This window comes from Takifugu flavidus, chromosome 20 (assembly GCF_003711565.1).
Source record: "Takifugu flavidus isolate HTHZ2018 chromosome 20, ASM371156v2, whole genome shotgun sequence".
Lineage (NCBI taxonomy): Eukaryota > Metazoa > Chordata > Actinopteri > Tetraodontiformes > Tetraodontidae > Takifugu > Takifugu flavidus.
The window spans coordinates 1278532-1296237 of record NC_079539.1 but is presented as its reverse complement, the minus strand read 5'-3'; the positions used below and the strand labels follow the sequence as shown (position 1 = coordinate 1296237).

Below are 17706 nucleotides of genomic sequence, written 5' to 3'. Positions count from 1 at the left end.
TTCCGCCTCTTATGAGAGTTGATATTCGTGGTTAAAGCTCAATACCGCCATCTACCGCCCGTATCAATAGCCTTTATTAAAATCTTCTTCCATTTCCTTTAAAAAGCAGTTGGCCTCCTTGGAGTTGCATTACTGCCACCTTCAGGTCCTCTTACTAACATATTTATACTCGAATCATTTTAAATATTCGAGTAGGGGGTCTGAAATGTCTTTCTTCCCACTTGTTCTCTCTACATATCTCACGATGCTCCTCTCATTCCCGTTTCAAGTTTCCTCATTTCGTCATCTTCCTTTCTTCAGTATATTGCTTGCATGGTTCCCAACCATACTCACATGATCCAGTTGGATGCTTCCCAACTATATGTAACGTTCTGTTAAACTTCCTGAGCCCGACTCTTAACCTTGTTTTTGCAACTTACTCTTTTCTGGTATTTTCCCTCCTCGGTAAGTTGACCCTGTTTTGCACTGGAAATAGATGCCTCCCTTTGACTTCTTCTTCCCACTTCTGTTGCCAATGTTCGTTTGCTTTTTATTACCCCCCCCCACACACACACACACACACACACACACACACAAAGCTCCTGCCCACCGACTTTGATCATTTGGTTTAATTTTCAACAGTGCTCCTATTAACTGCTTCCTTTGCAACTTTGTCCACCCTCTCATTCTCTAAAATCCCCAGGTGTGGCTCAGCCAAGATGTCTGAACTGCATGCATTTCAGTGCACAGCAGCATAAAAGTTCACTTCTTGGAGCTCATTTTTTATCATAATCCGAACATAACAGCAACATATCACTTCCACAACAACAATAAAACTCTTTGTTTTTGCTCTAACACACTGCAGACTAGCGACTGTTAAATTAACAGATTCGCAGTAAGAAACACTGAGCATCAGTAAATAATTCTGATTTTCTTCTTGCACTAATCACTGAAGTAATGGAACATTTTTCCAGGAAAAAAAAAATGTCCCAGGAAACCGAGAGGGTGAACTCCCACAGTCTGAAAGTGTGTCAGTATAAATCTCACAGCCTCATTTGTTTATTCCTTGTCACACAAACCTTATGTCATTACTGGTGACGTAACAAAGAAAATAACCCTCTCCATTCATAAATATCCCGTTGCAGCTTAAAACAAATCTGTCGCAATCTGTTGACTGTGTACGCAGATGATACATGAAGAGGTCGCTTGAATTATTCTCCCTTTGAAACAGGTTATATGTTGTTTTTTGGTTTTTTTCTTTGTTGAAAGCCTGGGTGTTTACCTCTTCTGTGCATTGATTATGGAGCAGGTTAAATGTCAGTGTACCTCCTGTGGTTTCATTAAAACATGGAGCATGCTGCTGCTTGAGAGCTGCTGCCCGAGGCGATGGAAACACAAATGAACTCTGAGATGTGCAGTATGTTAGCAGAGCAGTGTGTCATTCTGAGCCAAAATCATAAATATGCCCTCAGCTTTGTTTCTACCCTTTTTTTAAATAAGTAAAATGCCCTTTGTCTTCCTCCCAACAGCATCCATCCAGTACTTTTTAACTGACAGTGTTGATACGACTAATTGAGGGCAAAAATAATGATGATCCATATTCATTAGTTTGGTGTTTTGTGAGGTTGTTTTTGTATTTTCTCACAATTTTATTTCTTCTCAGGAGCAGTATTTAAACCCCCCTATACAAATGCATCTTTGATTGAAAACCAGCAAAACAGCAGATAAACGAAGAAGTGCACTGTTTAAAATCAGTGCACAGACGTACAGTACCGGTAAATAAGTCAGCACCATGGCAACAGCCTGAAGAAAAGGCCACTCATGTTCCCTGCTGCCATGGCCTGAAGCTCAGCTCACACTCATACACACTTGATACTTACGGCATTCATTTGTTTTGATAATTGCATTTATATGAGGTATAGACATGCTCTAAACGATAATGCCTGGGGGATTATGATACGAAATTGGCAGAAATGACAAGGTTATGATGGTTTCAGCTTGGCACGGAAATAAAATGGGTGTTGGGATCAGAGTGCTCTCAGATTAGCGTCTAAAGGTCCTGGCAGGGTCTTGAACATCAATCTCCGAGCTGTTCCAATCCCCGATGTTGAAAACAGTCTCTTAAATCACTGCTTGTTACGCAGTTAGTGCTTGTTTGTTCTCTGCTGTTGCTTTCTTATTCATGAGGATTTTGTTTTTGGTCAGTGCTTATCGGAGCCTATAAAGGCAAAATAAACTCATATATTTAGATCTTTCTCATTGGGAGCAGGCACTCTTACTGGTCCCCTGAGCAGAGAGCCTCGTCTGAAGCAAGCTGTGTAGATTCGTGAGGACTTAACAGGCTGAGCTTCAGGCTACAGTGTGAGATATTACTGGGGGCTTCCCTTTGAGCATCTGACCTTTCAAATCACCGCTGTGTTACCTGAGCCAGTTGTACACAAGCCCGATGGTTTGTGAGGCAGTTAAGGACTAAATGGGCTCTGAATGAGCGTCATTAGGAAGGCAGATGTCAGAACGTCTCAGGTTATTTTTACAAAGATGTTCTCCAGCCGAGTGTGTATGTGCACAGCAGATGCTGCCTCTAAGCCCCCGAGATTTAGGGGAATGTTTAAATAAAGAGATTATTGAGCTGATGGTGTGTGCAGCTAAGCCTTTAAATGGGGGTAGCAGTTAAATATTCTTCCACTCTATCCGTGTCGATGTGATGATTTATCAATCCTCTTCTTTGAAGGAGCTGTCCACATGGGATCTGAGGACACTGAGAGTGGTGAGAACATCCAGTTCATATTGAAAGTGATCTATAACAGCATATCTGACAAGCTGGTTCCTCCATTGAGCCTTCAAATATTTGATTTTCCACACCAGACACTGTAAGTCCAGAGGGCAAATTTATCTCTGGGATCTGATAACTGAGCCTCAAAAAGTCAGCAATGGCTGCAAGCGAGCAAATATCAGCTTTAGTTGCTTCCCTTGAAATGAATACACAATTTAATTGTCAGATTCGCTGTGAATGATGAAACTGTAGAAACTGCTCTGATATGCAGATCGAAACCCTCGAGCCTTTTTTTCCCCTCATGACAGAGACAAGTTGTGCGACAAATTGCAGGGTTTTACCACCATGCACCTGCAGGTTTCCCCTCTGGAGCAGCAGTCCAGCTCACACAGCTGTATATAACCTGCTAAGGAACCTGCCAAGTCTCAGGGCAGCAAAGATGGCAAGAAAAAAAAACAAAAAAAATGGCCTGGACTTGGGCTCAGAGAGCTGGCATGGCACAGTTAACGTGACGGCGCCGCCCCCAGTGGCAGCGGCAGATGGTGAGTCAGCCCTAGGTGCTGCCCTCGGGGCCGCTGGGCAGGAAAAGAGGCGAGAGATGCACCGAGAATATGGCCTCTGATTGGATAGCGCCTGTTTAGACGCCACGGGCTGACAGAAGAGGCACTTACATGCTTGAGAAGATGTTTAATAATGTCAGCATGGGCTTCCTCTGGACCGGCCACTTTCCTTTAACTCTCACTTGAATGGCTGGGTCACCAACCAGCACTTCATGAACACAATTACATATAAAATAATGTAAATACTCAGCATAGACTGGAGTCTGCTTGGCTGATGAGGTTCTGGGTATCTGAAACCTAAAAGCTCACAGCGGTGGGTTGAAATGGCTACCAAACAGACGGCAGAACAAGCCGACTTCTATTATGACACAAAGGCGCATTAGCAATAATGGGATGGAGCGCTGTCGCTTGCCAGAGCAGCAGCCAGTCAGCCATCTCCCTCCACCATTCCGTCAATTTAGGAGCCACAGGTCCCAGAATTTAATCATCTTGACATGATGACCGCAGTAACAGGACTGAAAAACGTGTAATTATTTGCTTCAAACATACACAGACGTGGACGGAGGGAAGACCCTCACCCCCACACCCTCATTTCAGTAAAAGTCTGTTTTGTGAATTTATTGGAGTGCATTGCACCTCCTGTAAATATGGTGGGGGACAATAATGTTAAGGGCAGCGGGGGGCCATATTCAGAAGTGCTTACTGTGCCGCAAATGAAGCTAAGCCCTTTGCTGAGACGACTCCTTCGCTGCCTAAGGCCGATCCAGCTTTGCACTGCCTTTAGTGTAAAAGTGCAGAGGCATGTGTATCTGGTCAGACTTTCAATTACTTGATATTCTGGATGCTAAAATGTGCTTTTCGTTCAAGGCTTCAGCACCTAATCTTACAGCTCCTGACAGTATTAAAGACATGTGAAACACTCATAAAAAAGCACAAAAACGTGAAGCCCCGCGGGTCCACTCAGCCGAGGGCAGAGCCACGGTCAATGAGTGTTAAATGTTGCTTTTCTCTGCGTTGTGTTCAGGCTTTTGTTTTGACTAATACAGCCTGAAGAATTTATTTCTATGTCTAGTTTTGTGTTCAAACACCACTGGATTAGTGCTCATTAACTCTGCAGAGAGCCCGCCGCGCTGTGGCTAATATTCCAGCCTTAATGGCCATTTTCAGTCTCCGCTCCTCTGCATTTTTCGGGGAAGGCTCAATGCAGTGACAGATGCCCTGAATTAAAGCCCACAGACCAGAATTAACTTTTCGTGCATTTCCTCATCACAGCCTCATGTTGTTTCTTTACAGACGTTGCACGGATGCCCTCGGGCTCCCTCCTTCCTCTTCTGGTGTCTTAATTGCAATTTCATCAAGAATTTAACACCACGTAGCTCTTCCCATTCTGGTCACTGCCACTCCCAACCAGCCACTGCTGGATACTTCAAGGGTATTTAAGGCAGCTATTGTGTTTATGAGATAAGTCAGGAGCAGCTAGGGGAGGACTCACTTTCATCATTGTGGTTATGTTGGAGCTCCCTCCTCCAAATCCATCCTTCTCTCACTCTTTCACGGCTTTATCACTCAAAGACTCAACAGGCTCAGCAGAATATAAATGAAGAGGGGCTGCGAGGGAAACGGTCGAGACAAAAACTGCACGTGAACGTCAGCCACACACGTGAAAAGGTCACCATGGGCAAAATTTTAGCGTGGACTTCACGTAACCACGTGTGTGACAAATGTGGAGGCTGAAGGACGTGACCCTTCCTCATCCTGGCAGCCTCGTTCCGACGTGAGCCGCGGCCGTCCGCCAGGAGAGTGCGCTAAAAACGGCGATTCCAGAGGTTTCCCCCGAAAATGATGGTTTGGTTCCATGGTTAATTGAAATCCGGCATCATGCAAGTGGTTTTGCTCTTCAGTTGATTCAAGCCAACTGTTGCTCATCAGCCTCCAGCCAAGAGAGCTGCGGTTTCACCCTGAAAGCTGTCCAGACTTATATTTTTGCCCCGTGAAGATCCATCTGACTCCACGGCGCGAGGTCGATGCATGAAAAGACAAACACACATCCACACACACAACGTCAACCCTCCCACCTCCATTACTCATATACACACAACCTTCCCCTCCTTCTTCCCACCATATGCTTCACACAGATAGTACACACGGCTGGCATCTCTCTCCTCTCACACTGTTCTCCTTTCACACACAGACACACACTCGCCCAGACGTACATATACAAACAATGAGTCATGGGTAAAAGCACAGAGAGGAGAAAACAATTCACACACAGCTGCACACTCTTACAAATGGAGAGAGGCAGATCCATGTGTGCAGAAACATGGCAGAAAGCTGCGCAGGAGGAGCCTGTGTGTGCTGATGAGGCATTGTGTGAGTTGCATACGGGCAGAATACCATCCCACTGTAATAACAATGTGATAAGTATCTACGCTCGACCCCGCTAAATATATCTTAATATGAATGACAGTGATCGTTGGCAGCCATCTATCAGCCTCAACCATATGTTGCTTTGGGTGGAGAGGGGATGAGGGCTTAGCACAAAGCCTGCCTTATCCTCTGGCATTACAGTCTCTAAGAAAGGATTTACTCTTTAATTCTTGATTAGATAGAATTTTCTCCACAGTGTGCGAGCGCGGTGATACACCGTACAGGATAACCTGCCCTGGGAAAGTGTGTGTGTGTGAGTGTGTGTGTATGTGTGTGTGAGAGTGTGTAGTCTTTGGAAAAGCTCCCTCACAACCAACAACACGCTATCCTGAAGCCCAGCCATTCCATTTAGTACCTGGGGCTTTTAACATATCCTGATAGGGCTATTATTAGAAACGATGGATTATCAATCAGGAATTAATCTCGATTGATGTGTTTCTGAATTACCAGAATCTCTGCTGAGCAAAGGTGGGTCATAGTGGCGGTTTTTTAACCAGAGAGGACCTTTCCCTCCTGCCATCTGCACTTAGAGACGACGTGAGGAGAACACTGAGGAAGACATTCATTTATTTAGTCCCTTCACCCATTTTTCTTCCTCCCCCATCCCTCTGCCTGACTGGCTGCTGCGCTCACTGACTGCCTGCCTGGATGTTTGACTCCCTCTCTCACTGGACTTGCGCTGGCACTCCACTCACACCGTGCACGAGCGTCGCCGAGCCTGGAGCGCAGCGAGGCAGTCGGGCTGCTCAGGCTTTGGGAAGTCAGATCTCTCTCTGAGATTTCTCCCTCTTTCTGTTTTTACTGGACTATTTAACAAGACCAGAGGAAAGCTCTCTCTCTCTCTCTCTCTCTCTCTCTTCTCTCTCTCTCTCCCTCTCTCTCTCTCTCTCTCTCCCTCTCCAGCACTGACCACTGACTCTCACTGCTGGGCTGCATCCATGACTTTACATACCTGGATGGTGAACGGGCTTGGATTTATTTTAGTTTGGACACTTTGCTTGACACAAGGTGAGTAAGAAGTGTGTGATAAGAAGTGTGTGTTGCACGAAGACATGCTGCATGTGAAGGCTGCGCTTCTGTGTGTGTGCGTGCGTGCGTGCATGTGTGTGCACGAACAAAAAAGTGAGATGAACAGTAACAAGATAGTAATGTCATGTGAAATCACACAGGTGGTGCACCCATTTATTACTGCTTTATTAGCTCAGCACACAAAAACCACTATTTGATATCACAACTAAATTGACACCAGCTCGGCTGCATGTGGACGCCATAAGAACATCCATCAGTGTGATGAATGACCGCACTGAATGATTCCAGGAAATGTACCTTTGTTTCCCACATAATTGACCTGGGAGTTCATAGCTAAGCCTCTCCACAGTAGATAATATCCAATGGTGGGCAGCTAAATTTCCCTACAGAGCAATAGCAATTGACTTAAGTCAGCCTGGGCCGCAACCTTCCATCGCACGGGGGATCAGAGAGGAGGCAAGGGAGGTGAGACGGGGCGGGGAGGGGGGGCAATGAAGCTTGGCTTAATTTGAATTTTTCTGTGGTTGTTGTTGTTCTGAGTCAGATCACCTCTGATCCCAGTGCCAAACCAGAGGGTGAAGTGAGCTCCTGGACTGATTCATCATGTGGCCTTTGTAAATAGGACAACGTGAGAGGTCACAGATGACTTGAAGACATACGGGTTGGACATTTTTGACACCCTCCCGTTTCTGGCCTGGTGTAATCACCAACCGTCCATTGTTACAGCTTAATCTTGCACTCTTTTAAATATGTTGATGACTCATCAGTACAGTTTTCTCCTTTGAGCTGCTTGCGCTTTTCTCCTCCATCCATCCTGAGATGTTTACCATCGAACATTCCTAGGCCCCGCGTGCACGTTTCAATAGTTAAATACGCTGAAGTGTAGCGATTGATTAGATTAGAGTCAGGCAAGCAGAGATTTCTGATATATTTTCAGATATAATTAGCATTTGCACAGCGATCTGGGAAAGAACCTGGCATTAATAAATTGCTTTGTGGCCTGAAAGCCTGAATGTCTTTACAATGTGGCCTCATTATGTTGACGAATGTTCTCGCCGCTGCTGAAGCTCTAATGACCCGGGTATGTAAACAATGCACATGGATTGATAAATCAAGGTAGCCTGGCCAGTCTGATTCAAAACTCACCCAACCATTTCCCAGCTCTAATGAAGCCCCCCAACATTTATCCACGAGCTCTGGCTGCGTCTCCCCAGCGTGGGACCGCGACACGCCCCTGAAGGCTGGCATGCGCTCGCTGTCCCTGTGGAGCTTTACATTGATTCCAGCAGATTTCTAAAGTGATTTTTGTAAGAGCATTTGCCCGGGATTAGTGCGCTCCTGAAAGCTCCATCAGAGCTTTTGGTGAGCTATTTAACAGGGCAGAGGCAGCGAGAGGCCGGCGCCGCGCTCTGGCGTCCGCAGGGCTAAAGAGAGCGGCTTGATTTCAGCCGAAGCTCGTCTTCCATCTTGTGTGTTGGTGGAGGCTGGGTTAGACACAGGTGTGTGTGAGGGGGGTCTGAATTTACTGAAAATCCCTTTAAGCTCTGGTGGATTTGTTCTGTTTGGGCTTAGCCTCACTTTTTTGAGACTTAAAGGAAGCGAGACAGTGGCTCAGAGGGAGCCAGAGATGAAAGTTCTGCAGCCTTTCACTCACAAGGGTTCCATTCCTGAGACTCCAGTCTGATATGGAACCAAACCTATTTTGGCTATTTTGGTCCTATTATCTTTTCGGCTTCGGGCTGGATGGTGGTTAGTGTCCTCTGATGTTCCCCTCAGTAATGGGGTGTCTGGGATGCTGAGCAGTAGAAAGGAGGCTCACAGATCACAAGCCAGAGCTGGCAGAAGGCAGCTCGGGTTGGGGTGCAGATCTTCCAGAGTGAGTCACCCTTTAAGGCTGTGACAGGACACAAAAAGAGACGACGTGTTTTTCATATTTGTGGAAGATACAGCCTGGCGAGCGGAAGTTTTCGCTCCTAAATCCAGCTCATTTGCATCACTGTGCGACATCCGGGGACACTTCGATGTGGCTCCTTTCAGTGTTGAATGAACGGAATGGATTCACATTAGATCAGATAGGATCTGGTGTGGGTTTGTAGTCAGGAGTGCTTCACAAGGAAATGTTTGATCTGTTGTTTGGAGCACTGGAGGATCTTATTAGGCAAAAAGAGGCTTGGGTAATAGGATGTTGCAGAGGATAAAGCCGTAGACATGAGCAGTCCTAATCGGCAAAGAAAGCAGCAGCTTGAGGTTGTCAAACATGACCGTTTCTTTTCATTTGGGCCTCTGCTCTTCCATAATCGTGTCAGTCGGGCTATTTACTGAACCTGGCACTTCCGCTCATCTCTGCAACTTCTAAATGTTGTTTTATTATTCAGAGTGTGCAGAATGATGCTCTTATCTGGCATTGTTCCTGACAGATGTGGTCTCCACTGCTGGAAACATCTATTTCAGAGTCGCATTATCATTCAATTCGCACTAACCAAAATTCCGGGCCGATTGTCTGCGTTCCCTGCAGCCGACGGGCTTCAGTGCTACGGCTGCAACATAATCCACGGGCAGCGATATGTGGACGTGGGCTGCTCCAACCCCGAGGTTATCACCTGTGCCCACTCGCACAAAGGCTTCAAACACCGCTTCTGCATCAAGACAGAGAGCAGTGAGTAATGAGACAACGTGCACCCTCCTCTCTGTGCCCTCCATGCTAATGTGTGTTTCATTTCTGTGAGGAATATTCATGCTGAGGTGGATTATTAAATCACATTGAACTCACCCTGGCATTCCACTGGACATTGGCATAATCATTTTTAATACGTTCATGCAAATGCTCCTTGTCCACTGATGAGAATGTTGTATTTTTCCTCACACTGAGGACTGTTACATAACCAGACTTTGCTGTGCTTTGGCGAGTAAATTGCAAGTCATTCCCTGTTTGATGTGAAGTCAAACGGAGGATGAAGATGTAGTGATGGTCTGCTGACTTCTCATGTCCGTGAAAGCGTGGACAATCCAGCTGTTCCCTCTCCTGGTGCCTCGCTCGGGTCGCTCCCGTCTAAGAGGGCTGATGAAGAGTCGCCTTGACCGTCGTCGGAGAGGGAGCTAAGAGTGATAAGAGGCCATCAGGAGCACATAAAAACATCAGATTTACTGTGTGCTGCTGTAAAAAAGAGGCTGGAAATCCAATTATTGACATGTATTACAGCAGTAATTGCAGACTGGTTATCAAATCATTATTTAATGACCTTTTAAGCTAAAAAAAAAGAAAAAAAGAATTACACTGCCTTTTTTAAATTGCAAAATAATCTACATTTTAATTGCAGAAGACTTCAAACGTGCTGTTTTCAGAAGCTGGTTCCTCACCAGTGAAGTGTGTGCCTTTAAGATGTCCAAACGTCTCCCTAATTACACACTTGCAGTATTTGGTGCTTACTTGTGCTCTTTTTTTCTTGCTGAGCCAAACACCAGCTCATCACTCTTCCCTGGCTGACTGTCTGTCTGTCTGCCTGTCTCCCACCCTCTTTTCTCCCTCTGTAGCTACCCTGGGCATCGTTCTGACCAGCGGCTGTGCCACCTCCAGGCACTGCCAGCAGCAGGAGCTGCCCGGGGTCCGCATCCACTGCTGCGACTCGGACATGTGCAACAGCGCCCCCTCCCGGCACGCAGGCACACTCCACTACATCAGCGCGCTGTTCAGCCTCCTGCTGCTGAGGATGTTGTGATATGAGGAGTGAAACGCGACGTGGACTATGGGGGACGCATTTAGCGCTAGCATCTGTTACTGCTGGCATGTAGGGCTGGATGGAGCGGATTCAGAACGGAGTTGCTGGAGAACACCTTGTGTGCAATTCTATTTTGTACGGGGGAAAAAACCACAGTACATAACTTCTCTGTGGTTAAATCACAGCACAATCATGAAGAGCCCTTCATCTGATGGGATGCTCCATAGTGTTTAAAAATAAGACAAAACACTTTGAGATTTGGTGTGAGATACGTCATGGGTTAGTGTTGGGTTCAAGCAGGAGGGGGCAAAATTGAGCTTCTTTCTCAGAAAGATTACATTAAAAGTGGAAGCCAGAGACCAAATTCTAGATTACAGACTGAAATTTCCTGGGGAAAATGGGCAGAAATGGGTCAAAACCGTCGCTATTGTGTCAGTAACAGTAAAGTTAGGGTTCGTTTTTTTAAATTAAATGTACGATTTTGCACGGGAATGCATCTTGACAACTCAAGACAGTTATTTAGAGGGATTCATTTAACATTTATAGAAAATAGAACTTGTGGTCTCCCACCAATGGGTCCAAACAACTCTCCAGACAACTGTTGGACCAGACATTTTAGCTCCATGGTGACAGTTGTCGACTTATTAAGTTATTCAACATATATCACCGCATTCACAGATAACTAAACATGTTTTTCACTGCCTAGAGTCAGACTCCAACTCTGTCATTTCATCAAAAATAAATTTCATTGCGTATGTTTCTCTATACAGTCGCTCAAACATTTGTGTGCAGCCATTCATTTAAGGTCACAGTCTGTCCACATTGACCTTCTCTTTCCTTTAGTGGACGGCGTTCCAGGCTAATCTGCATGTGGTTTTGTGTAGAACTGTAAAAACAAAGCAGATATTGTAAAGTGAAAGCATGTCGTGTGTTGCTGTATTAAAAGCTTTCTTATTTTTCAAAAGAAAAAACCTTTGGAGTTTTTGTTACAAGGTGACATTTGGAGCTGGGAGGAGTAAACGGCAGCATACTAGCTGCTTGCACAGTATGTTAAAAGCAAGTTAAACAAAAGAAAGCCAATATTTACCTCCAGTTAGTTATACTACACAAACAGGTGCTATGTAACCTGCACCTTTAGGAACCTTGAACTGTAAAACGCTACTCATTTCATGTATTTCTTTCAAATGGGCTGCCAGCTGAAGAACATGTGCATTGAGTTAGACTGATATTCTGAATAAACAAACAAATAAACAAACAAACAAATCCGAGCCCGTGCACAAGTTAAACTTTGACGCTCAGCCATGGAGGCCAAGTTCACGCCTCGCCTTTCCCCAACGCCACGGCTTGATTCTCCGAGATGCTGCCCCGCTGTCGGCACGCGTCCGCGCGCACGCATCTGTGCAGGTGAGGCGGTGTTGGGATAAAAGCCGCAGACGAGGCTCTTTGTCCCCGGAGCCCACTGCACACAGCGGAGGAAACCCTGTGCCATGAGCGGCCATCTTGGACAGGCAGATCATACTTGAGCCCGGATAACCTGCCTTCCTCCTCCTAAACAGCTGAATAACGCAGAGCTAAACTTGATTTCTGGTAAGGACGGAAAACACGGAATAACGGAAGGCGCACACGCACGCCTATAGGATGACTGACATCGGCCGATTGAGTGATGTTTTAACGATTAGGGAGTTGGTCCAGCTGAACTAGCCGGGAGTAAGCTAATTGTTAAGGCTGTCCGCAGCAGACGGCTAATCTTAGATAGCTGTTTATTGTTACTTTCTTGGGGTTGTCTACATTGGCAGTGCTATTACAAAGGGTGGCCTGTGGTAGAATTGACATTTTGACTATAATGGCGTGACGCGTCAAGACATAAATCAATCAGACGTTATTAGAATTCACCCACTGCGCGCAGCTAACAGCAGCTATCGCTAGCTGGCGTCAGTCACTTTAGGTTTGTATTTGCGTCTGTCTGAGTAAACAGACGACACTATGGTTTTACTAACTGGTGATTCTAACAAAGTGCCAGTGAAACCATCGTGTACGGATGTGCGTGCGTGCGTGCATTCGGATTTTTGCTAGAACGTCAGGTGTTTTGATGCTACTCATCGTAGCATCCGAGGATGACAGCAACCAGGTGACTAGTTACCGCTAGCTGTGATGACAGCGATCACAGGGCCGAGGTTATTATGAGACACGATCACGTAACGTCATTTTATGAACCAGTTAACTAGGAGATTTTATGTCTTTACACGGTGCGAACCACCGCTTGCTTTTGTGTCATTTTGCGAGCCCGAAGCTGTCATCGTGCCGGTCGCTATGCTAAGGTAGCTAAATTGGAGCTAACATGACGTTAGTGTTAAATTACAGAGGCAACATTATAACATGTTTGTGTATCGTCGCATGTGCAAACGTATATCATTCTACATAAACGTACATATTGGGTTGCTTCGGGGTAAAGAAACAAAATGCGGCTTTTTAGTTGCGCTCAGTCGTGTTTAGCATGCAGAGGAAATTATCAAAATAAATAATTCAAAGAATTAAAATGGGTTCGCGGAAAATTCCACCCATTAAAATGAGAAGCGTGCACACACAGGCCACAGCTTAAAACGCATTAGGTTTCTTGTCTTTTTAGGGCTTTAGACTACTTTTTGTGTTTTCAGGGCATTAATGGGGTCACGTGATTTCCGTGCACCGTGTCACTGTCATGATTTCCTGATGACCAAGATATCGGACCTACTCATAAGTCATGCATCATCCACGGGAAGTGGCTGTCGAAAGTGGGAAAGACTTTGTTCCCGTTTATCCGGAGAAATATTCCGTTTGCAAGTGACCTGCTGAGGCTGCAGTCTTGTCACGTGATCTTGACTTCGCTTTAACTGGGTTTAAAGGAGAGGCCCTCAAACTTGTGTAATTTACTCTCCCCGCCGAAACCTAATCAGAGCATCGTTTAGCTTGAGCGGGAACAACAGGGCAGTTTGGATTGCAGAAGGGGGGAAAAAACTAAACGTAAAGGAGTAAAAACGCCTCGCAGGAACAAATCGGAGGCGTTATTAAACAATGATGTGGAACAGTGATGCAAAGCTGGTATTACGCCGGCGTCGGGGCTATTTTTAGTCGGGCTCTGTGAAGCTGTAGGGTTCTATTCACATAACTCAGTTATAGACATTAGACAAACTCCGTTTCCAGCCTTTATGTCTGAGTGCCTTGCTGACTTCCTTTCTCTCCACAGGTTAAGTTTAAGTGGATTTTTCCCAGTCGCTCGACACACTTTTAGGCCCCTTCACCTGTTTATTTTCAACAGCGTTCCCGTTCTGAGGCAGATGTTGCGTTTTCCCAGTTTTCCACCAGCTAATTGACGTCCTCCTGCAGTCTGCTGCTTTCATTACTGTAGCTGGCATTGTTGCAGGATCTGCCCCTGCCTGGGCTCGCATCGTCGCAGGCTGCTGCTCTAACAGGATTATGGCTCTGAAGTAACGCCGTCCCTGACTTGACCTGTTTTTACCAAACACGCAGGCTTCTACGGGCACATTTAGTTTCAGATTTGAAGTAAGAAGCCGTCGGCACCCAAGGTCCGCGTGCCCCTAACTCTGCTTCTTTCTCCTCCAGAGCCACAATGGCCACCGCACCGTACAACTACTCCTACATTTTCAAATACATCATAATTGGTAAGTGAGCAGCGCTCGAGCCTCGTCCACCCGCACGGCGTCGACGAGCTTCACAGCTTCCTCATCCCCGTTTCTCTCTCTCTCTCTCTCTTCGTAGGAGACATGGGGGTCGGGAAGTCGTGTTTGCTTCACCAGTTCACAGAAAAGAAATGTAAGTGCCGCCCGGATTTCAGCGTCTTTTCATCGTAGCCGGTGCCTGGACGTTTGTGCCCGAGGTTGCCAGGGTCGACCAGAGTTCCCCGATCACTTCAGAGTGTTCGTGCGGCGGCGGCGGAAGTGGCTCGCAGAGACTTGCGAACTCCACAGCACGAGTCAGCTGCAGCCGATTCACCATTCAGATGCTGAACGGCACGATTAACAAGGCAGACACTGTGTGCCTGATTCACTCGCAGCCACGTCACATCCTACACACACACACACACACACACACACACACACACACACTTTAGAAGAAGGGCTTTAGTGTGAGATGAACCTTTGCTTCAGCATCTGCCAGGCTAACGACTGAAGGCTGATTGAATGCCGCACCTGCCCGCTGCCTTAATTAGCTGGTTTCAGCACCAGATTTGCTTCCGTGACCTGAAATAAGACGCCTTTTTAACGCCGTTCCGTCGCGATACCGGCGTGCACTGCAGTGAAGGGCACAACTGCAGCCTGTCCTCTGCTCTCCAGTCATGGCAGACTGTCCCCATACGATCGGCGTGGAGTTCGGGACGAGGATAATCGAGGTGAGCGGCCAGAAGATCAAGCTGCAGATCTGGGACACGGCGGGTCAAGAGCGCTTCAGGGCCGTCACCCGCTCTTACTACCGCGGGGCTGCAGGAGCGCTCATGGTCTACGACATCACGAGGTACGGGCCGCTTCCCGTCTCTGTATGTAGCTCTGCTTCCACACTGACCTCTGACCTTGTCGCGCAGGAGAAGCACGTACAACCACCTCAGCAGCTGGCTGACCGACGCCAGAAACCTCACCAACCCAAATACTGTAAGTTTCACAGCATTGCTCAGTATCCTCACGGGGAATTGAAGCTTCTGTATCATCCCCCCCTAATTTATACGCTAAAACTTTACGGGCATTTCCTGTTTTCACCCTTGACACGCTCATCTTTCACTTCCTCTTCCTGTCAACTCGATTTCCAAATCCTTGTCCAGCTGTTGGCCCCCCTGGCTGATAGAGCCTGAACATGAAGCAGTTGCTGTAGGAAGGTTGAGGTTCGTTAGGCTCTGCACGGGGTCGTTACTCCTGTCTCTGCGTCCACAGGTGATCATACTGATAGGAAACAAAGCCGACCTGGAGGCCCAGAGAGACGTCACGTACGAGGAGGCCAAGCAGTTTGCCGAGGAGAACGGTGAGTGGGAAAGGGCGGGAAAGGATTTTGGTGATGGCGTCGTTAGGTTTCGGGGGTCTGATGATGTGTGTTGCGTTCCACAGGTTTGTTGTTTCTTGAAGCCAGTGCAAAAACGTAAGTTTGTCGGCGGCTGGAGAACTTGAGGCTCTCGCACGTACCGGGACTCACATTTGCCCCTCTGTGCCCAGGGGGGAAAACGTCGAGGACGCTTTCCTGGAAGCCGCCAAGAAGATCTACCAGAACATCCAAGATGGCAGCCTGGACCTGAACGCTGCCGAGTCGGGGGTCCAGCACAAGCCGTCGGCCCCCCAGGGCGGCCGGCTAACCAGCGAACCACAGCCTCAGAAGGAGGGTTGTGGCTGCTAATGACCAAGCAAAGCCCCTTCGTCCTCCATCACCTCTCTCTCTCTCTCTCTCTCTCTCTCTATCTGTCCTGCCTGTCCTTGTTCACCATCCATCCATCCATCCATCCATCCATCCATCCGCACCAAGGCGAGGAACAGAGCGCCAGTCACTGACTCGGGGGGCCAGGCCGAGCTTGGCTGTGTGGACTACACCTCTCCCCCTCCATCCTCTCCCCCTCCCTTTGTTGCCGTCTCACTCTTCCCCTCAGCATGTTGTCCCATAATCCTCTTCACCCCCCCCCACTTGTACACCAGTGTATTCCACATCATGCAGGTTACCGTCACCTTAGCTAGCTGTAACGTTCATGAGATGATGATAAATGGAAGCCGGTTTTTAGGTTTGGTTTTATAGCAGTTTCATCCACGTTGTAGATTAGGATTATAATCTCCACGTCCTGTTGCTCCTGCATGGTCCTGCCGTTCAAGCTCTTCCACCCAGAGATGCAGGTGAGACCCCTCACCCGAAGCTTTTATGGCACCAGTGACCCAGGAGAGGATTAGAAACCAGTTTAACTGATCAAGCTCCTCGTCCTGGTCCCTCAGTTTCTGCTGAGGCGTTTTGGGCGTTTACCAATTTGTGTGTGTGCGTGTGTGTGTGTGTGTGTGTTTAGAAGTTGAATGAAAGTTTCTCGGCTAAGTTAAAGACGGTTTAACACATGACGATAGTATTTCTGCTTCTGGTGAGAACTGTCCTCCACGTTTCTTCGCACCAGCTCTCCTCTCTTCACCCGTCTGAGCTCTGATCATATCAACAAGTTCTGTCTTGACCAGCATTTACTTTGTAATTGTTTGTTGCCTTACTATTATTACTCTAATCTTTGTTTTTTGTTTTGGCTGCACTTGCTCTTTACACTATTGGACTGGTCCTGCTTAAATAAAGGAACTGTTTTAGGATCACTGGTTTGACTGGAGGCCACGGTCTGGGTCTCCAGCCCACAGCTCTAAATTCCCCTGTAAAGACCAACTGGCTTCAAGTGCTGCCCGGAAGAGCCGACCTGTGGTTGACCAGGCTGATGTTCCTCCGCCTTATAACCCAGCAGCACCCCCCTCCCCCTAAAATAGTGGAAATATTGTTCAATGCAACTACTGGTATGCTCCCCCCCCCAAGTCTTTTTTTCCCCCCTGTACCATAGTGATTTCCCTGATTGGACAGCTGTATATATATTGCTTCTTAAATATTGGTGATGACGTCGCTACTCGGGTTTAGGAGTTTATTTGCTGGCCCGGCCCAGATTTGTACAGTCGATGTGCTCGTGGGTTGCTTGTAATTCATGCTCGGGAAATTCTGTAACATAGTTTCTATTAATAAATGTATGTAAAGGACAGAAGCCTAGACACCCACCCCCCCCACCGAACACCTTGCCTGCACACTACTGAAACTGTCGAGCGGTTTAAGGGAGAGGAGGCGCATCGATATAATATGCTAACTTGTATTTATGTCTGGAATCGTAAATTTCCTTACGGAGTAGAGATTGGAGCACTTTTTGTTTGTTTCTCTTTTACACACCATCACTGGTCCTCCAGGAGGGAGGGGCCGCATTGCTGTCTTAAATTTGGGGTCAGTTTGTCGGAAGCGGGTGGGCGGAGTCTTCCTTCTTCTTGCCCCACCCCCCTCGCCATCTGTGACCACTTCCTGCTTTTGTCTGTCCACAAGTACACGAGAAGTACATATGTAAAAATTTTTAAGGAGCTGTGCTAACATTTAAAAGCGTTCTTGAGTGTATATGATTTTAAAACGTTGACATTTTGATTTTAATGACAACTCTAGACAGGAGAAAAAAAAATAAATTATACATAACCTGTTGCCGTGT

At 46.9% G+C, this 17706-nt stretch overlaps 2 protein-coding genes and 1 long non-coding RNA gene across 3 annotated transcripts; 2 read left to right on the top strand and 1 right to left on the bottom strand.

Annotated features, from left to right (window-relative positions):
* The first annotated feature begins 6062 nt into the window (after positions 1 to 6062).
* LOC130516887 (uncharacterized) lies at positions 6063 to 11455 on the top strand. Its single transcript, XM_057018266.1, has 3 exons — positions 6063 to 6747; positions 9284 to 9424; positions 10300 to 11455. Exons 1-3 carry the CDS (start codon positions 6678 to 6680, stop codon positions 10482 to 10484), a joined length of 396 nt encoding a protein of 131 aa, XP_056874246.1. The 5' UTR covers positions 6063 to 6677; the 3' UTR covers positions 10485 to 11455.
* LOC130516889 (uncharacterized) lies at positions 9546 to 10300 on the bottom strand. Its single transcript, XR_008947602.1, has 2 exons — positions 10126 to 10300; positions 9546 to 9864 (listed from the first exon to the last, which is right to left on the bottom strand). It is a non-coding gene; the product is annotated as an uncharacterized LOC130516889 (long non-coding RNA).
* Positions 11456 to 11824: 369 nt separating the features above from the next.
* rab14l (RAB14, member RAS oncogene family, like) lies at positions 11825 to 17699 on the top strand. The gene is made up of 8 exons (XM_057018265.1): positions 11825 to 12071; positions 14085 to 14143; positions 14241 to 14294; positions 14816 to 14993; positions 15061 to 15127; positions 15404 to 15491; positions 15575 to 15605; positions 15680 to 17699. Exons 2-8 carry the CDS (start codon positions 14092 to 14094, stop codon positions 15855 to 15857), a joined length of 648 nt encoding a protein of 215 aa, XP_056874245.1. The 5' UTR covers positions 11825 to 12071; positions 14085 to 14091; the 3' UTR covers positions 15858 to 17699.
* Positions 17700 to 17706: the final 7 nt, after the last annotated feature.